The sequence below is a fragment of the Chlorocebus sabaeus genome, chromosome 20 (assembly GCF_047675955.1).
Source record: "Chlorocebus sabaeus isolate Y175 chromosome 20, mChlSab1.0.hap1, whole genome shotgun sequence".
Classification (NCBI taxonomy): Eukaryota; Metazoa; Chordata; class Mammalia; order Primates; family Cercopithecidae; genus Chlorocebus; species Chlorocebus sabaeus.
Genome location: NC_132923.1, coordinates 85,408,738 through 85,430,846, shown reverse-complemented (window position 1 = coordinate 85,430,846; position 22,109 = coordinate 85,408,738). Strand labels below are relative to the sequence as shown.

Here is a 22,109-nt window from a genome sequence, read left to right as displayed (position 1 = left end):
CCGGGCGCGGTGGTGGGCGCCTGTAGTCCCAGCTACTCGGGAGGCTGAGGCAGGAGAATGGCGTGAACCCGGGAGGCGGAGCTTGCAGTGAGCTGAGATCCGGCCACTGTACTCCAGCCTGGGCGGCAGAGTGAGACTCCTTCTCAAAAAAAAAAAAAAAAAAGAAGCAGACTAAGAAGAAAACTCCTCAAATTTCATAAAAGATCTGCATCTACAAATCTAAACACCTCAATGAACTCCAAGTAGTATAAACACAAAGAGACTCATTATAATCAAACTGTTGAAAGAATCTTGAAAATAGCAAGCAAGAAGAAAAGCAACTTGTCAATTTGTGACATATAATCAATCCTTAATAAGATTATCAATGGATTTCTCAGCAGAAACTTGAAGGTCAGAAGGCAACGAAATGATATATTTAAAGTGCTGGAAGAAAAAAACCTGTCAACTGAGAATTCTATACCTGACAAAACTGTGCTTCAAAAGAATGAGGGAGAAATCAAAATACTCCTAGACAAACAAAGGCTGAGGGAGTTCATTACTTCTAGATCTGCCCTACGAGAAATGCTAAAGGGAGACCTTGAGGTTAAAATGAAAGGATGCTAGATAGTAACTGAAAGTCATATGAAGATAAAAAGATCTCCAGTAAAGATAAATACATGGGTAAATATAAAAACCAGTATAACTGTAATTTTTGTTTACAACTCCACTTTATACTTTCTATAGAATTTAAGAGACAAATGCATAAAAAAGAATTTATGAATCTGTTAGTAGATACACAATGTATAAAGATACAGTTTGTGACATCAATAATGTAAAGGGGGAGTTTTTTGTTTTTTGTGTTTTTTTTGAGATAGAGTCTTGCTCTGTTGCCCAGGCTGGAGTGTAGTGGCGTGATCTCGGCTCACTGCAAGTTCCACCTCCCGGTTCACACCATTCTCCTGCCTCAGCCTCCCAAGTAACTGGGACTACAGGCGTCTGCCACCACACCTGGCTAATTTTTTTTTTGTATTTTTAGTAGACATGGGGTTTCACCGTGTTAGCCAGGATGGTCTCAATCTCCTGACCTCGTGATCCACCCGCCTCAGCCTCCCGAAGTGCTGGGATTACAGGCATGAGACATCGTGCCCGGCGGGGGAGTTTTGATACTGTTTGTGACATCAATAACATAACAGGGTGAGAATGGGCTAGGTGCGGTGGCTCACTCCTGTAATCCCAGCACTTCGGGAGGCTGAGGCGGATGGATCACCTGAGGTCAGGAGTTTGAGACCAGCCTGACCAACATAGTGAAACCCCATCTGTACTAAAAATACAAAAATTAGCTGGGTGTGATGGCAGGTGCCTGTAGCCCCAGCTACTTGGGAGGCTGAGGCAGGAGAATCACTTGAATCCAGGAGGCAGAGGTTGCAGTGAGCCGAGATTGTACAGATTGCACTGCTGCACTCCAGCTTGGACAACAGAGCAAGACTCTATCTCAAAAAAAAAAAAAAAAAAAAAAAAAAAAAAAAAAAGTGGGGGTAAGGGCAGAGGAGAAAATGGAGCCGTATACGACCAGAGTTTTATTTGTGTCTTTAAAGACAGAGTCTCTCTGTTTCCCAGGCTGGAGTGCATTGGTGTGATCACAGTTCACTGTAGTCTTGAACTCCTGGCCTCAGGCAGTCCTCCTGCCTCAGCCTCTTGAGTAGCTAGGACTACAGGTATGCACCACCACAGCCAACTAATTTTATTTTCTGTAGAGACAAGGTCTCACTATATTGCCCTGACCTCAAGCTATCCTCCCTTCTTGGCTTCCCAAATTCCTGGGATTACACGCATGAGCCACCACGCCTGGCCAGGAGCACAGTTTTTATGGGACTGAAGTTAGTTTATATCAATTCCAAATAGATTGTTCAGTTTGGGATGATAAAGTTCCAGAGATTCATAGCGGTGATAATTGCACAATTACTGTGAATGTATTTAATGATATTAAGTACATTTAAAAATGACAACAAAAGAGTGAAACTCCATCTCAAAAAAAAAAATTACTTTAAAACTTTAACCATTTTAAGTATACAATTAATGACACTGAATGGTACACTTTAGGTGGTTAAAAATTTAAAGTAGTAAATTTTATCTTATGTATATTTTATGATAATACAAAATTAATGAAAAAGAAAGTAGAGAGATGAGAAAATTCTAGACAGACTAACTTACCTAGAATGGAAGGTTCATGTGTGGTTAAATAAAGCTGAAATGGTAAATCAAAATAAGATTATAAAGAACTTCTGTACTAGGTAAAGACAGGCTTTTACTGTTGTTGTTGTTGTTGTTTTCTTTATTCTGAGACAAAGTCTCACTCTGAAGCCCAGGATGGAGTGCAGTGGCGGGATCTCGGCTCACTGCAACCTCTGCCTCCCGGGTTCAAGTGATTCTCCTGCCTCAGTCTTCCGAGTAGCTGGGATTACAGGCATCCGACACCACACCCGGCTAATTTTTGTATTTTTAGTAGAGATGGGGTTTCACCTTACTGGATAGGCTGGTCTTGAACTCCTGACCTCAGGTGATCCACCCGCCTCAGCCTCCCAAAGTGCTGGAATTACAGGCATGAGCCATCGTGCCCAGCCAAGACAGACTTTTAATATACAGGAAATGGTGAGTCCCTTAGAGGTTTCTGAGACATGCTTCTTTGAACGCCAAACGGCATTATTTAGCAACACAGCTCTTCTTTCCTGTCTGGCTTGTGGAGGAAGAGAGGAAGCAGAGGCACTTACTGCTCAGAAAGCTGATGACAATTGCTAGAAAGGCAATAAAACACCCTGACTCTGCGTATCTTAGGAACTGTCAGAAGCCTTGAGCTAGATTACAGTAATAACTATAGAAAGCTGATGAGAAAGTCTTCGTTTTAAATTTAAACCATTTGAAAGTTACACGACCTTTCATTCTAAGAATTCACAGTTCATGGCCTAGTGCGGTGGCTCATGTTTTTAATCCCAGCACTTTGGGAGGCCAAGGTGGGCAGATCACTTGAGGTCAGAAGTTTGAGACAAGCCTGGCCAACACGGTGAAATCCTGTCTCTACTAAAAATACAAAAATTAGCCATGCGTGGTGGTGCATGCCTCTAATCCCAGCTACTCGAGAGCCTGAGGCAGGAGAATCACTTGAACCTGAGAGGTGGAGGTTGTAGTGAGCCAAGATCATGTCACTGTACTCCTGCCTGGGTGACAGAGCAAGACTTCATTTCAAAAAAAAAACAAAAAAACAAGAATTCGTAGTTCATAAAAGCTTAGATTAAAGTTCGAGGACAAAGACATTTATTCTTACCATAAGTTTTAAATTACTCTAAAAGTTGCCTTTGTCAGGCACAGTGGTTCACAACTGTAATCCCAACACTTTGGGAGGCTGAAGTGGGAGGACCACTTGAGCCAAGAGTTTGAGACCATGCTGGGCAACACAGTGACACCCACGTCTCTATAAAAATTTTTTAAAAATATTAGCTGGGCATGGTGGCACATGCCTGTAGTCCCAGCTACTTAGAAGGCTAAGGTGGGAGGATTGCTTAAGCCTGGGAAGTCAAGGCTAAAGTGACCCATGATCACACCACTGCTCTCCAGCCTGGGCAACAGAGCCTGACCCTATCTCAAAAATATATACATACATATATACATACACACACACATACACACACAAACACATGCATAAATAAAACTTGCCTTAATTATATCATCTTCATGAGATATTATTTCATTTTTTCAACAAATATTTATTAAATGTCTACTACATTCCAAACAAGATTGTAGTTGGGCCTCTATTTATAGTTTGCTGGGGAAAACTAAGAGCCATTAATTACAAAAATTTAAGATAAATACTGTGAAAGTATGATGGTACTATGGGAATAACTAATGTTCTTACTTAGTTCTGAGAGACTGGCTGTTTTTAATGGCTTTTATTTTTAAAAATAAGAGAATATATTTATGGGTGTAAGTCATTGAAAAGACAGCCTAACTAGAATCAGAAAAAACACAAACTTTGGGGTGTGGCTTATATGACAGAGCACACCCCCTTAGTGGCAGGTCCCAAAATTAGATGGTTCATTTTTCAAAGGGGAAATAATATATATATACACACACATACACACACACATATCTCTGGAGACAGAGTCTTGCTCTGTCGCACAGGCAAGAATGCAGTGGGGCAATCTCGACTCACTATAACCTCTGCCTCCAGGGTTCAGGCAATTCTCCTGTCTCAGCCTCCAGAGAAGCTGGGATTACAGGTGTGCACCAGCACGCCCAGCTAATTTTTGTATTTTTAGTAGAGACAGGGTTTCACCTTATTGGCCAGGCTGGTCTCAAACTCCTGACCCTCAGGTGATCCTCCTGCCTCGGCCTCCCAAAGTGCTGGGATTACAGGCATGAGCTACTGCGCCTGGCCAAAAATACAAATTTATTTTGCAAATCCATAATAATTTATTCTACTTATCTAGCAGGACAAAATGAGATTAAAAGAAACCAACAGAAAAGATATGTAAAACAAAACCTTAATTTTCTGAATTACAAAATAGGGATAATAAAGTTAATGGGCAGGATTAATTTATGTTACATCTAGAAACACTCCAGGGCAATGCCTGGCATGTAGTAAGTGCTAAATAAATTTCAGCTAATATTATTATTACCATTACATTGTTTACTAGTATAAAAATACATTTACTGGCTTTTCGAAAGCTGTAATAAAGCACCTGGAGTGATGGCAATCAGGCCTCCAGTATGTTGGTGGAGACTGTGACTCTTAAATCCTCCAGGAGCTGAAATTTCTTGGTAGATGTTTTTGCTTTCCAAAGACAGACTATAACATATCTCAATAATTATTGCTGTATTAAAAGAGGTAAGTGTCCCTTAGTAAGCTACCAGAGTCACAAAACAATACAAGCAAATGAAATGTATAATAATTCTAACTCAGAACAGGTCCAACAGAAGATACATTGATTATGTATGTATGTATGCATGCATGCATGCATGTATGTATTTATTTATTTAATAGAGACTGGATCTTGCTTTGTTGCCCAGGGTGATCTCAACTCCTGGCCTCAGCAATTCTCTTGCCTTGGCCTCCCAAAGTGCTGGGATTACAGGCGTGAGCCACCATGCCTGGCCTATGTAATTTTTAAATGATCTAACAGGCACACATTAAAAAGTAAAAAGACATGAGTGAAGTGTATTTTAATGTAATATTTCAAAATGTAATAAAGGTGAAAAAATTAAGATATTTTACATTCTTCTTTTCCATTCTAAATCTTTGAAATCCAGTATATTTTATACTAACAACACATCTTAAATTGGACTAGCCATATTTCAAGTGCTCAATCACCACACAGGTAGTGGCTACTATACTGGACAGCACAGGTTCAGACTTCAGCAAGGAGGTTTTGAAATAAGGAGAGTCTCCCAAAACCGAGGTTTTAATGATGATCTATACACTTTATGTGAAAATGAATTAGGCTGCCTCCTTACTATCAAAGAAATGCACACCACAACCTAGAGCTTCAGTTATTTAACCAGTAATACCATTCTTAAGGCAGAGTCACAAAAGAGACCTTTTAGCGTCAGTATCACAGATCTTTAGAGGGTCAAAAACACATCAAGTTGGACCATATAAGTAAAAGAGCTCCAGATTTGATGATATAAGCAATGAATGCTCCAGACATAATGGTTTCTAATGATATTTGAACTGAACTAAAACAAAAACGCAGAATTTTTAAAAATTCAAACCATATGCTAGGATTTAGAAATGTTAAAAAATCAGTTCTTGAATATGATGGAAGTAGAGGTCTATATATTTAGTAACACAGAATCTGGCTACCTGGCTACATAGTTCCATTTACTCTTCAACTAGAGAAAGAAAGTTCATTCAGCTACTCCAACCAATATTTAGTGAACAGCTACTGAGTAAATCCTGTACTCTAAGTGCTGAACTCGGTGTTGGGATGATGATGATAGATACTAATATGTATTGAGAACTTATTATGTTCCAAGCATTGCGTTAAGCATTGTACATGGTTATTCATATTTCCATTTTATAGATTAAAAAAACTGAGGTACAGATAGTTAAGTATATCCAGGTCATGTCAGGCAATCTGGAAATCTGGGTAAAAAGCCCATGCTCTGAAATACTATACTATATTGCCTCATTAGAAGTAAGAGTTGGCCTGTGTCATCACACAGTTGCGAGTCTACTGGGAGAGAAGGAAACTGTGTGCTCTCTGATTGAGGCAGATAATCAGAGAAAGCTTCTTGGAAATGAAGACTTGTTCATTTCTTCATCTGAAAAACTGAAATAAAGTTATTTACCCTTCAGGGATGTTACAAGAGCTCAACAAGTGAACTTCTATAAAGAAGGCATAGTACAATGCCTGGTAACTATTATTCTAACTATCTATCCTGTTTACTGGCCCAAGACCAGGATAACCAACAGGCCTGACAGGATGTGGTTTTAACTTCCTGATGGTCTTGCTAAAAGGACAGAGACAGGAAGGAAATGGAAGCTAGTAGATGACAAAATATTAACTCCTGCCTCAGCATAATTTACCACCACATTATCCAAGTGACTGAAGCAATCTCTTAGTATGTTTCATCTTTTCCACTGCCAAGAACTTCTCTAACTGAGGCATTTTACTTTCATAGCAACAGCTCTCAAGAATGGGTCCACAGATAGTTTTTAAGTGTCTGGGAACTCCTGAAATAAATACAAAATAGTATCACAGATATACATGTTATTTTTTTCTGTGGGCAGGGTGTAACAGTCTTCATCAGATTTTCAAAGGAAATCCTTGACACAAAAACAGGTCTGCAACTACCATATGATTAAGCAATTCCACTTTTGCAAATATACTACAAAGAACTTACAGCAGGGTCTTGAAAAGGTATTTGTACGTTCATGTTCATAGCAGCATTATTCATAATAGCTAAAATGTGGAAGCAACCCAAATGTCCATCAATAGATGAACAGGTAAACAAAATGTGATATGTAAGTACAATGGAAGTATTATTCAGCCTGAAAAAGGAAGGAAATTCTGACATATGCCACAACACAGATAAACCCTGAGGACATTATACGAAATAAGATAGTCATAAAAAGACAAATATCTCATCATTCTGCTTATATGAGATAGTTACAGTATTCGAAATCAGAGAGACAGAAAATAGAATGGTGGCTGCTCTAGGGAACGGCAAAGAAAATGGGAGGGAGTAGAGTATGGGGAGTTATTGTTTAATTGGTATGGGGTTTCAGTTTTATAAGATGAAAAGAGTCTTGGAAATGAATGGTGATGATGGTTGCACAACACTGTGAATATATTTCTTTTTCTTTTTCTGAGATGCAGTCTCGCTCTTGTCGCCCAGGCTGGAGTGTAGTGGTGTAATCTTGGCTCACCATAACCTCCACCTCCAGGGTTCAAGCGATTCTCCTGTCTCAGCCTCATGAGTAACTGGGATTCCAGGCGCCTGCCACCACGCCTAGCTAGTTTTTGTATTTTTAGTAGAGACAGAGTTTCGTCATGTTGGGCAGGCTGGTCTTGAACTCCTGATCTCAGATGATTCACCCGTCTCGGCCTCCCTAAGTGCTGGGATTACAGGCATGAGCCACTTCGCCTGGCCATGTGAATATATTTCATACCACTGAATTGTTTATCTAAAAATGGTTAAGATGATAAATTACTATGTTATGTGTATTTTACCACAATTTTTTAAAGTGGGAAAAAAGAACACTAAGTCTGCAGAATATTTAAAAAAAAAAAAAAAAATCAGCCCACTAACCTTAATGCTCCTGTGAGGATTTAAAAACCTTTTATATATAAAATCCTTTTCTTTTTCTCTTTTTTTTTTTTTTGAGACCGAGTCTCACTCTGTTGCCTAAGCTGAAGCACAGTGGCATGACCTCGGCTCACTGCAACCTCTGCCTCCCAGGTTCAAGTGATTCTCATGTCTCAGCCTCCTGAGTAGCTGGGATTATAGGCATGCGCCACCATGCCCGGCTAATTTTTGTATTTTTAGTACAGATGGGGTTTTGCCATGTTGGCCAGGCTGGTCTCAAACTCCTGGCCTCAGGTGATCCACACGCTGCAGCCTCCCAAAGTGCTGGGATTACAGGTGTGAGCCACTGTGTCCGGCCTAAAATCCTTTCCTATAGTCTTCAAAATAAGCAATTATTCAGAAAGTCTTTGCCTTAGTTCAACATTTAACACATGGCTTCTATTCTGCCATAAATTTTGCAGAAAGCAAGTCTTGGAAATATTCCAATATTTATAACATACTTTGAGTCATTCATTCAACCAACTAGGTTATACTAATTTCACAGGGTCAAGTAATGTGTGTGTTAATTTCTAGGCCTACCAAAATGAACAAGACATAGCTCTTGCCCTTAGGAATTAAAAATTTACCAAAAAAGCAATATAAATTACTATAAACAGTAGAAAATACTACAATAAAGGAATAAAGCCTCTGGAAGAAGAGAAAAGAATAACTAGTAATCTGAAGATTTCATGGAAGGCTTGACAGAACAGACAATATTTAAGACGGGTCTTGAACATGAAAAAAACTTTATAAGGTAAAAGGCGTGCTTCAGGCAAAGGGGAATAGTAGGATCAGAGGCACAGAGGAATAAAAGTGGTGGTATCTTGAAGTAAGAGGTAATAAACCCATCTATCACACAACTGGAGAAAGGGGATAAAGCTGAAATAGTAGATTCGAGTACTGTACTGAGCCCTCAGAGTACAAAGAGCAAACACACTGTATCTGTTCTCAAATAGCTTTACAGTACCATAAGGGAGCACACTGTGAGAGGTGGCTAAGACAGAAGAATGGTCAGGATGCCAAGTGAACACCATGAAGGAAGAGCCTTTACGCCATGTTCAAAGAAGTGAATTGGATTCAGTTGGAGATGGGAAGTCACTGAGGGATCTGAGTTATATTTTATGTATCAGTTGGAAGTAGGATGGTCCAAAGGAGGAAAAGGCTCAAAGCAGGGAGCCAATGAGGAGGTCACAGCCATGATCCAGATAAAATATAAAGGCTAAAACTAAGAAAGAAACATAGAACAGAGAAGACAGATTTTAACAATATTGAAAAGATTATTTTCTCATCTATTATAAGCTAAACACTAGGGATACAAGCAGCCCCTGTGCTTAAGAAGCACATAATCTAGTTGGAGATTTAAAAAACACAGAATTATAACAAAGTATGATAAATGTTATAACAGTTGTAAATATAAAGATTACATAAAATAGGCTCTTAAATAAGACTTGAAGAGAGAAGAGAGGTTGGGAGGTAAAGTCAAGGAAGGCTTCATCTCCCAGAGGAAATGATGTCTAAGGTGAGATTTGAAGAGTGAGAGGTTGATCAGACAAAAGGGAACACAGGAACGAATTCAAGAGACACTGCAAACGTAGAAGACTAAAGATGAGAAGAAGAAAAATCTCAGGTTTCTAGCTTGAGTGACTAGGTGAATGGTGATGTCACTGACAAGGGAGATACAAAACAGAGGTGAGGGGACAATTAGAGAAGTCATATCCTACTAGATATTCAGATGAAAACACTAGTAGGCAATGAAAAATACAGGTCTTGAGCTCAAATAAGAGATTTGGGTATTTGATGAGTGTTATATGACAACAACCTGTATTGCTTTTCCTTAAGTTAAAAATATCACACTAATTTAATCTAATTGGCATAATTAAATCATTTAATTAATAGCAAATGTTGAAGAAATCACAGAAAAATCTGTAAAATATACCAAAAGGTATCTCGCCTCAAGCTCCCAATGTCTTATATTTTCTACTAGAAACAATTTAGTGAATTAAAGATGAAAACAAAGACAATGAAATCTCATTTTCTGACCAATAACAAAGAACATTCTTTACCCAACTAACTCAAGTTTATATACTGCTTTCAATATTTCCACTGGTTTGCAATGCTTAAAACAAAATATGATTCTAAGAAACATATTCCTTTTTTCATTATGCATTTCCCGAATTTTACAATGAATATGTATTATAACCATCATTAAGACAAAAGTATTGTAAAGCACTATATTCATTATATAGTAATTACAATTTCACATCATACATGCTGTTTAATTAGAGGTTTGATCCCTGGACTAAAAATATATATATATATATATATATATATATATATATATATATATATATTTTTTTTTTTTTTTTTTGAGACGACTCTTACTGTGTTGCCCAGGCTGGAGTGCAACGGATCACTGCAACCTCTGCCTCCCAGGCTCAAGTGATTCTCCTCTCTCAGCCTCCTGAGTAGCTGGAATTACAGATGTGTACCATCACGCCTGTCTAATTTTTGTATTTTTAGTAGAGAACGGGGTTTGACCATCTTGGGCAGGCTGGTCTCGAACTCTCAAGTGATACACCTGCCTCGGCCCCGCAAACTGCTGGGATTACAGACATGAGCTACCACGCCCAGCCCCTGGACTAAAACTAAGTATCTTCATCTCAAAACCAAAGAACTGGCTAACATTTTATCAGGTAACAATTTAGTAAAAGCCACAAACAAAATCTGTTTAAATTATTTTTTCTTGTTTTGTAGTCATACTCATCACATCCTTATTATATATTAATAAAAAAATTAGGCCGGGCGCGGTGGCTCAAGCCTATAATCCCAGCACTTTGGGAGGCCGAGACGGGCAGATCACGAGGTCAGGAGATCGAGAGCATCCTGGCGAACACGGTGAAACCCCGTCTCTACTAAAAAAATACAAAAAACTAGCCGGGCGTGATGGCGGGCGCCTGTAGTCCCAGCTACTCGGGAGGCTGAGGCAGGAGAATGGCGTAAACCCAGGAGGTGGAGCTTGCAGTGAGCTGAGATCTGGCCACTGCACTCCAGCCTGGGCAACAGAGCCAGACTCCGTCTCAAAAAAAAAAAAAAAAAAAAAAAAAAAAAATTAAAGGCTGAAGAATTTTAACTCGGCACGGAAAAAACAGTCATTCACAAGAATAAAAACCAAGGTTTTTATAATGTAATACCTTGAAGATTTGGTGATAATGACCTAATACAACTACTTACAAAAGCATATTTTAACAACTATAATTTTAGCATGGTGATGAGTCTGACTATGACACTAATGGAGTTGACAGATTATGTAAGTTGCCTACACTGTAGAGCTCACCTAAAATAAAAGTCTAGCAAAAATATTTTTACAAATGTCAAATCATGTATAAATACATCACACATTTATAAAATGTGACTATACCCTAAAAACTAACAAGGTTTTGAAATTCTCTGATTTTCATAAGACAGTCACAAAATATTAGGTACGTTATTTTCATGTTGCCAGCTGTCATTTACTATATAAGACTGCCACTGGTACAACTAACATTATAGTTACTAAAAGTTATTGAAAGATTAGTTGACCAAAGTGTAACAAATAATGTTTTCAACAGTAAGAGCATTTTATCTATGATGCTCTAATTCCCATTAAAATTCATTATAGAAATATTTTATACATTAAACAAGTACACTCGAAGTCAAATCAAGCAAGTCCTAGAACATTGGTGTATGTATCCATTTTCATAGGCTTAAGAGGCCCGGAAGATAAGTATTTTCAAATGTACCTACTATAACATGTATATAACATATATAGGGAAGCAAAAATGTTTATGGACCACATGAAAATGAAAAGTCTAAACACCATTATAGATTCAGTAATTAAGTGTTTACTACTTCTATTTTGAACCAAAGTCAAAAACTTAAAAATCCTAATGAGAGGCAGAATTGTACAACAGAAAGAATGCTGAACTTATACAACCTGGTTTTGATACCAGTACTGTCTCTTAACGTGACGTGTGACCCTGGATTTGTTTTTTTTTTTTCCCATTAGTAAGGACAAATTAAACTATACAATCACCATGAAGGGTTTTTTGTCCTGGTCGGATTTCCGTATTAGAAATTTTAAGTCATAGGAAAAGGCCAATAAGCCAATCCAATTAGACTGAATTTCAGGTCTTTTCCAGGAAACGCCAGAAGAGAGGCGCTCTTCACCAAACTTGAAATTATAAGTACATGTAGCTAGATGTACTATAGCCCTCTTGCCAAAATAGGGAGAAAGTCTATCTGAGAATGGAATTAACCCAGCGGAAATGGAAACAAGAAATGGAGAGCAAGAGAACTGATTATATCATCTGAGCCTCAATATCAAGGAATGCTTTAAGCCAACCCTACCTTTGAAAGGTTTCAGTTTCACATGTCAATAAATTTCACTCAAGTTAGTTTGGGTTTAGTTCTTTCTTACAACTGAAAATTTCTAACAACCAGTTTTTCTACAGAAATCTCAATATAGTCTCACAGATAAGGTTAAGATCATTGCCAAATTCTTGCCATATAAGGCAGTTAATTCATTTAATCTCCTTATGTCTCAATATTGTCAATAAAATAAAGTATATCAGCCATTATCTGCTTCAAAGTGTTGTGAGGGTTAAAAAAAGAAAAAGATTGGTGTGAATATTTAGATACAGTGCCCTGTAGACAGAAAAATTGTCTTATTTTTAAAAAGTAATTTTATAGTCATTTTTACAATCAGTATTACTACAAAGTTTCCAGGGAACACAGAAATTAAGGAAGTACCAATACTATCTGCTATACTCAGACTCAAATCTAATTGTATTTGAGTCTGTCCTACATAGTACCTATGTATAAGAAAGAAGATTCAACTTAGAATAAAGTAGTCCTGGGATCAGGTATCAGCTCTACAGCTGACAAGCTTGTATCATTTTGGGCAAAATAATCTAAGCATCTTAAGTTTCTTACCTGTAAAATAGAAACACCACCACCTATTTCAAATTACAAGGTTTGTGTGAGGGTCAAATAACAATTATGAAAGCTCTTGGCATGGTGTCTGAATTTAACATTCCATCTATTAAATGTATTAAATGATAATGTTTTTATAATATATTATTCAAATATCTAAGGTCAGAGAAAAACTATTTTTCAGTCATTCTAGGATATACATTTTTTCACATTTTTCTCTAAATGAAATCAAACAGTACCTTATAGTTAATGGCATGTCATTGTTTATTTGGCAGTGACTTTTCAGTGGTACATAAGTATATAGTGTATCCTGCAATTAAAGGCTGCCTCATATATGATGAAGTACCCTAACTCCGTTCAAACAGAACTGTGGTACTTAACCAAATAAGGTAGCGTTTATCAAAATATACATTAGAAACAGAAAGGTGTGTGTGGGGAGGAGGTTGTATACATATATACATGTATGTACTTTGTGTATGTGTGTGTGTCTGTGTGTGTGTGTGTGTGTGTGTGTACGAGTAGGCTGTAATTTTGCTTTACATACCTCTGTAGGTCAACTATTTCATTGTTAAGAGTATCTAGTTCCTTAATAGCAGAGAAATCTGCAACAGGACTTGATCCTATGATGTTCTAAAAACAAAAAGTTCACAATTATACATTACTATAAAATTATGCAATATATAACAAGACACTAAAAATATTAAAGCTCTACCCAGATACAAGGTATTGCATATTTTACTCTATTACTGACACTTTCCGCTAAAAAAAATCATATCCAGTGCAATTATATATAATTTTATACTTAATTATATAGTAAGACATTTACATTTCCCTTAAATTCTCTGAAAACTGTTATTCTATACTATGTACCCCATCCCCACCTCCAATCTGAATGTCTTTGTCACTTGATCCTAGCCTGTTCAGAACCTTGTAGTAAAAGAGATGCCAGATTCATAAACTAATTCCTCCACCGAAGTATAAATTCTTAGAAAAATTGATGGTGATTTATTTGTATTCGTATTTGTTGAATCTCAGAACTATAGTAGTGGTTGATTTTATTTAATTCAAGGAATTTACACTTTTTTTACATACTGTGTCTATTTTATTTAAAGTAAATCATCATTCTACAAACTGTGACCTTTTATAAATGTAAGCTATTGTTATAATTAACTCTTCAATAGAATATGTTCTTAAAATATGTGGCCTCCCATTGAGTTGTTTCTACCTTGGCTCTATGTCCTTTGTAAACTATTGTTGATGCCCCAGAGAGCTGGCTGAAGTCAGAGCGAAAAGATAAATGCTTCCTCAGACATTTCATCTACACCCAATGCTACAACCAGATTAACAAATAACAGGATAATTACCATCCGGAAATGTTAAAACTGAGGCCTAAACATGTAAAAACTAAGATATACTGCTGACTTTATATAATATAACAGAACATAAGACTTAGTGTTAATACTTATGTTGTTGTATAGTTAATTTACGTCAACAACTTGCACAACAGAAGAAACCTAAAAGAACACAATATCTCATCTCCTCACATTTATATACTCATTTACAATTCACTAAGCACTTTAAATTCCACTAGTTAATTCTCAACACTAATCTGTAAAGTGGGCAGTAGGTAGGGCAGATATTATTAACCCTATTTTAGAACTGAGGAAACAGATTAAATGACTTGCTCAAAGTTGAACCCAGCCAGTACGCAGTTTAATCAAGAGTCTTCTGATTAAAGTGCTATTTCATGCAATGCCCCCAGTGGCACTTGCATATCAAGATCATTTAGGTAAATAAAATTATTACTCTAAAAGTAAATTTGATAAAACAGGTACATCAATAAAATTTAGCAAGTAATTCCTTTTATATTTCTTTATGCTACACTGCACTTTTAGTACTAAGCTGTTTTGACTATCAGTACTAAAATTCATCTGAGAAGGTTTAATACTAATCTCAATTTTATATTAATTATAGCTTTGTATGAAATACATCTCTTATTTTCTGTGTTCCACTGATATACAAAAACGTATCAATGTTAAATTAAATTAGGTATTTTAAAGTGGATTTCTGAATGCGACAACTATTCACTAGTATTTTAACTCTGTCTAAACCTGACCTATGAGCTAGGCCTGGCCAGACAGCTAAACAAAATGAAACATTAGCATTTGGTCTCACTTTTATCAGCAAGAGTAACTTACTTCACTTAAATGCTATGAAAAATTTGCTACCAGAGGTGCAAATGTACCAAGGAACTTGTGACTACCACACCTCCTCTGTCACTTTAACTCAAAAAAAGGTGACTCACATTTTATAGTCTTCCCCGTAAAATTATCATCAAATAAGAAGACAGAGTGAGACAAATTAGTTTAACCTCAAACAAGCTAGAAAGTGACACCCCAGATACTGAAAAAAGTTTAGCTAATATTTTATGTAGCATTTGAAGGGTATATGAGGAAAAATATATAGCATGTCCCCTTCTTTCAAAATGTTTTCTCTCACCCTATCTTGTATATTACACAAAAATTCCACTTTGGTGATGTTAAGTGGATCAGAGAGCCTAGGGAAGGTACGCTAAAATGCACACAAGGACCAAGTGACATGTGACAAAAGCATGCTGTTTAGGAATTTTCTCCTTTTTGCTGAATAAAAAACCTCTCATTTCAAAATGTATCTTGTAAACCAAAAACTACAAAGCTAAAAAAGGCATAAAATAAAGCTCTAACCTTGAGAGAGAGTAGAGTTAAGAAACTGACAGTACAAGAAAGGCGAAAAGCAGAGTGCTGCAGAATGGAAAAAATAGTCCAAACTAGAAAAAACACAGAAAGGAAAGCAACATTCAAAAAAGGATTAGTCAAAGCTGCAAAAAATGCAGTACTAAAAAAAACAGATTAAAGAGAAAAGAGGTTATTTGAAAGATAAAACAATGCAAGTTTTCATTTTTAAAGTTAAAATTTTGGGTTAATAGATAAGACAGCAGTGATAAATTCCCATTTCCATGAATAATGCTGGTGTCTGACATAAATAGACAAATGTATCTATGATCTAGTGAATGAACTTTAGACAACTGTATACCTCATGCAACTTCAAGCATCTACTAACATAGAGACTTCAATGAACAAACTTAATTTGCTCCAGAAATTTCTGTCGTATCTGTAATTTGTGTTGGTAGGCAACTGAATAGGTTATAAAATGAAGAAGGCGAAATAAAAAAACAGTCTGCATAGGTGAAAGAAAGCATGAAACAACACAGTATTCCATAACTGAGGTACAGTTATACAGCAAAGAGCAAAAATGCAAATTCAGTAACCTTTATCTTTCTGGGTGGCATCACTTTTCCACAACTTAAGGGACCCATGTCCATAAGGAATCAAAAAATTCACAAAATGCCCCCCCAATAATTCACAAAGCAGATATTTATTTTATTACAAATAAGGACAAAAACTACTGTAAGTAACTCTCCATACCTGAGTTATAAATTCCATTTAGTTTACTTAAAAAAATCCAATTTTCTTTCTTTCTTTTTTTAAGAGATAGGGTCTTGCTCTGTTGCAAGACCCTGGGTTCAAGTGATCCTCCTGCCTCAGCCTCCCAAGTAGCTAGAACTACGTGCCAATGCACTTGGCTAATTTTTTTGTTTTTGTAGAAACAGGGTCTTGCTATGTTGCCCATGCTGTTCTGGAACTCCTGGCCTCAAGTGATCCTCCCACCTCGGACTCAAAATATTGGAATTACAAGTGTCAGCCACTGTGCTCAGTCCCAATTTGATTTTTGTTAAGCTTTTTAAAATGGGATTTTTAAGAACCATGTGACAAAATTAATCCAAAACCCAAAATATTCTATGATATTTTAAAGAGCTCTCCTCATACCACACATTTGACAACTCTTATTACTGTGTAACAACCCTGAAAAATCGCCATAGCCATGGTTACTTAGAAATTTAAAAATACAAAGTATTTATTTTTAAAGGCAAATAGCCACTATGGCATGCAAGTCCTTTCAAAGGTCTACTAAAGGCCAAGATATTGTAAATGCATCATACTAGGAAGGGTTTCTACATGAGAGAAAAATCAAGGCATGACTAAAACAATGAAGTTTTGAAAATTCTCACTGCTGTCCAGAAACCAAAACTAGGTAAAACCCACTTCTAGCTGTTCAAATATGAAATTCAGCAGTACACTCAGGAATAAAAGGTCATCTATGGCAAAAACCACACAGATATATCCTCAACATAATGTTTTCCTTGGAGGCTTTTTTGATGTAAAATTGACACCAAGCAACCATCATATGCAAGATTCTGTTTTCAAATCTGTATCATTTTATGTAAGAGTGAATCATCAAGTAAAACACAATAATTTAATTTTTATAGCTTTCCTTTTATAATCTATTCATAAAACTTAATTCACAAATCCAGTAAAGGAAAAATAAGTCCACATTTTTCCAATTTTAAGATTGGAAATATAGTTGTCATGTTTAATGAATGGCGTAAGCAAGCTACTGGCCAAGGATGTTATACAAGGCACTCCAACATATTTATAGGCACAAACTAAACCACAAACAGTATACTGTTCTGCTCTTAGCCAGATACATTTTCTCTTCTATTCCATCCAAATTGAATCTGTAATTTGACATAGTATTTGTTCCTTTGAAATTAATGCATTCAGGTTTTCTTTTAAGCTTTCTTACCTTTTGTAAACTGGCCCTGTCTGATGGTGGAATCATTTCAGGAGTAAGAACGTGAGGAGGATCAATGCCCTTGATTAACTTCTGACTGATTAAGTGAAAAGCCAAGGCAAACTGATCCTTTGAAAGCTTCCCACAGTCCTTTGTGTCGCATAATGACCTGCACAAATAAACAAAATAAATGGTATATAAGTGCCACAACTGCAAAAAGTCCAGAGAGAAAGTACCGCTATGCAGCTTTTTAAAAATAATGTGGTGAATTTAAAAAGACAGTCACACCAACTTGTGAGTTATTAAAAACTCACTCAACTGTTCGAAGAGGTAGATCAGCTAAGATGGTAAAAAGAGAATGTTCACCCTGGTGCTGAGCAAGAGCCTCTAATCTGGGTTTACACTTTTGTGTTTTCTTACCAATTTTCAGAACCACTATACAGTAAAAGTTGTGGTGGGCCAAAGAATTCTAACATTCCTTACTCCCAACACATTTTTAACATTAAAAGATATTAAAGATAAAACCTAAGTCTCAACAAATTTGATTCACTGGTGGCATTAGAAGGATTCTAAAACAAGCACAATTTTCATGTTGCTATGCCTCCTGCAACTCTTGGAGTAGGAGGATACAAGGATCACCAAGCCAAAGCAGAATGAACAGCTGCAAATGGAAATCACATGTGAGGAAAAGGCAGCAATCTGGAAAGCTTTACACAATCACTTGAAGAGAAACAGCAAACGTTTTACTCTATTTTCTTTTTCTGTAAGTAAAAAAAAGAAGTTCAGCTTTCTGAAATCCTGATCTGTTTAACTCATTGAAGGCCAGTAGGGTCTGATGAAAAGACTACATACTTAAAAAGACTATGTGTCACATAGATCTTAAATTCCAGCTTTTCTACTTATTTCTTCTTGTAACCTTGGCTAAATTTTTTTAACCTCTCCAAACCTTAGTTTCCTCATCTATAAAGTGGAGATGATAACACCCATCTTGTAAAATTACTATCAGAATTAAAGACAGGATATATAAAAAGTTTGGGCACAACATCAAGCCAGTGACAGCTGCCATTTATTGAGTATAGTCCCTACCCTAGGCACTCAATAGTGGCAGCTACTACTAGTTATGCATATTTAATCTTTCCCAGTCTTGGGTTCTTGTTTCCTTTAAGGCAGATCTACTTACTGTCTGCCTCCGTTCTTTTCTAAGTTTCTCTTTACAACTATGTAGTTCAACTTTTGAGGTTTCTGCCTCTTGAAAACCTGAAGATAACCTCTGGTATCGTTAGGTGGATTGGCAGCAGACACATTATAAAGCATTTTCATATACATTATCTCATTTTCTGTGAAATTCATTAAAGACACTAGGGTTTGTCTTTTTCAAGGACCAAGTATGTTATTCCTATGTGAAGGTATGAAAGTATACATATACACTACAAAATTATGCAGGTATGCCTTAAAGATACTGTTTTTTACATTGTTTAAATTTCATATATCTGGATTCTCTGAAAATTTTAAGTTTAATTGATATAAACAGAAGCTGGATTTTAACATTTTAGTAACAATTAACTGACACTGTCATTTTATTTTATTTTATTTTATTTTTGAGATGGAGTTTCACTCTTGTTGCCCAGGCTGGAGTGCAATGGCGTGATCTTGGCTCACTGCAACCTCCACCTCCCAGGTTCAAGCAATTCTCCTGCCTCACCGTCCCTAGTGGCAACTACAGGTGCGCACCACCACGTCTGGCTAATTTCTTTTATTTTTAGTAGAGACAGCGTTTCACCATGTTGCCAGGCTGGTCTCAAACTCCTGACCTCAGGTGATCCACCTGCCTTGGCCTCCCAAAGTGCTGGGATTACAGGCGTTAGCCACCACGCCCAGCCGATGCTGTCAATCTTATAAAGCTTCAGGTAACCCATTCTCAAGCTTTTGTCCATTAGCCAGAAGAATTCTTCAGATTCTGATTTTCTCTATAAAAATTCTGAAACAAAAACTGTCCTATTTACAAATGACTAAAAATCAAAATGCAGAAACTGGAATTGATACAAAACCATATTTTAAAAAAATCCAATCAAATAAAGTCTTACCATATATGGGCTAGTAAGGTAGAAGGTAAACCTGTTTTCAAGAAGATTTCACGGACCTCCAGTCCAGACACAAATCCATCCATATCTTTATCAGTTTTCAGGAAGATTTCATCATATTTAGCTTTTTCTGCAGGGGATACAACCCACTATGGGGTGGGGGGGGAAAAAACAGTATTTCTGCCAAAATGAAACAAACTTTGAAGTGTCACTCTTTCAATCCATTACAGTATCCATCACAAATTCTGAACAATTCTACCCTACTAACTCAGAGCAACAATGTATCACTTCCATATGACATCTCAATCAAAACACTGTGGTGAAGACAAAATAACAGAAGAAAATACAGGCCAATTAGGACTTATCTATAGGTGCACATTTCCACTTTTTATTAAGAAATGAGTAACTTCAAACATAGTTAACTCTTGACTTATGCCCACATTAATATAGGTAACTCAAAGTCTGTATAAACAAAATACTCAGATAATTCTCAATCTTTATTTTTTATAGTTTGACCCAGCAGTGTTAACCACAGCCAAACTGGCTGATTTGCCTATCCTGTCATTAATCTTCCTTTACTCAATCTGACAAGAGGCAGGCTGGGGGCAGAAAAAAAAAGTCTTGGACAACCCAGAAATCGATAATTTGATCCCAAACAATCAAGAGTTAACTGAGATCAAACAAAAATAAAAACAACTATTAATTATGCCAGGGCAAACATGCCATGTTAGCATGGAGCATCTTCCATCTCTAACTTTAATTCCAGGGAGATCAAGATAAAGCCAATAAAACATTCATATGACCCAAGGCCAAATGTAGAAAGAATATGTCTTCTCTGGAGTATCACATTATGTAGGTTCAACCAGATGGTGCTCTAAAATTTTTACCCCTTTAATTGCTCTATCTTTGTCAAATAGTAAACTATTAAATGCCATGCACTTTGTTAAAAAAAAATTCTTTAACACTGATAAATCTATACCTGTCTTAATGGTGCTTTGGTAGGTAAAATGCCTACAGATGGTAAGGAGTGGTAAGATTCCTTGGCTGATGCTGAAGAGGGGATCAACCGCACAGAGCCTGATATACTGACCGTTTTTCTCTTAGATGGTGGCACCAAGGCTGGAGGCAAGGACATTGGCACAGGTTCTTTCTCCAGTGCACAGTATACCAAAAACATGGCCTTCAAAATAAATGAACCAGGGTCATATATATTAAAGCACTTAATATTCACCCACTGAATTGATTATTGTTCAATGATAAATCATCTTTAGGCTCTCAAATCCTTTTTTAAGAAATTGGGCTGGGAGGGAAAGAAGAGAAAAATGAGGGAGGGATGAAAGAAAGGAGGGAGAAAAAGAAAAAAAAAAGTAAGAAATATTTAGGAAGATATCCTTAGTAAAAATTTAGAGATGCACCCTTCAACTAAAGTTTTTGCAATGTCAAAGGCAAACAATAATTTGAGAAGACAACATCTGCAAAGAAAGAAGTACTCTCCCTAATATATAAAGAGCTCCTAAAAGTTAACAGAAAAAAAAAAGTCCAACAGAAAAATGGAAAGAGTTTGAAGAGATATTTTACAGACAAGCAAATCCCTTAAATGGTCCATTCTTTAACATACAAAAATATGCCCAATCTCAGATGAAAACTGTAAGTTAAAACTATATTGAAATACCATTTTCCACCAAATTGGCAAAAACTCCAAGTTTCATAACACACTTTTTTAGCTAAACTGTGGGGAAATTTTCTTACACTGCTGATGGGAGCTGAGGGGTAGCAGACTATGCTACCCCAAAACATTCCACTTTGGCAAAAGGATTATTTTGAACTGAAAGCAACTGAGAAGTAGTAGTATCAAAAAAAAAAAAAAAAAAAGTTCTCTGCCCTCCCTCTCTATGCCTAAAAGCAGGATATAAATTTAAAAAGGTGTCCATCCCTCTTGCCCTCTCTACAAGGAAGGATAACAGTTCCTGCCCAAAATGACTTCAGACCCTTATCAGCCTAGAGGTGTCGCCAAAAGAATTATATAACAAACTTTACGCTGCTGGTGGGAATGTAAAGTAGTTCAGCCATTGTAGAAAACAGTGTGGCAATTTCTCAAAAAATTCAAGGCAGAATCACCAATGACTCAGCAATCCTATTATTGGGTATATACCGAAAGGAATATAAATTGTTTATCATAAAGCCATATGCACACATATGTTCATCACAGCACTATTCACAATAGCAAAGACATGGAGTCAACCTAAATGCCCATCAATGGTAGACTGGATTTTTAAAATGTGGTACATACACACCACGGAATACTACACAGCCATAAAAACAACAAGATCATGTCCTTTGTAGCAAAACAGATACAGCTGGAGGCCATTATCCTAAGCAAACTAACACAGGAACAGAAAAACAAATACATGTTCTTGCTTCTAAGTGGGAGCTAAACATGGAGTAAATGTAGTCACAAAGAAGGGAACGACAGACACTGGGGCCAATGTGAGGGTGGAGGGAGGAAGAGGTTCAAAAAACTACCTATCATTTATTAATTGAATGACAAAATAATCTATACACCAA

General features: G+C 36.7%; 1 protein-coding gene across 3 annotated transcripts in view; it reads right to left on the bottom strand.

Moving 5' to 3' along the window:
* Positions 1 to 22,109, bottom strand: part of EPS15 (epidermal growth factor receptor pathway substrate 15) — a 160,066-nt gene that overhangs the window by 60,717 nt on the left and 77,240 nt on the right. For 2 of the 3 annotated variants that reach the window (XM_007978767.3, XM_007978769.3), the window contains 4 exons: positions 20,524 to 20,724; positions 19,548 to 19,693; positions 17,476 to 17,632; positions 13,337 to 13,422 (listed from right to left, as the gene is read on the bottom strand). In XM_007978767.3, coding sequence (XP_007976958.1) covers positions 13,337 to 13,422; positions 17,476 to 17,632; positions 19,548 to 19,693; positions 20,524 to 20,724 — 590 coding nt within the window. The remainder of the gene's footprint in view (positions 1 to 13,336; positions 13,423 to 17,475; positions 17,633 to 19,547; positions 19,694 to 20,523; positions 20,725 to 22,109) is intronic. The other variant, XM_007978770.3, reaches the window with a different exon arrangement.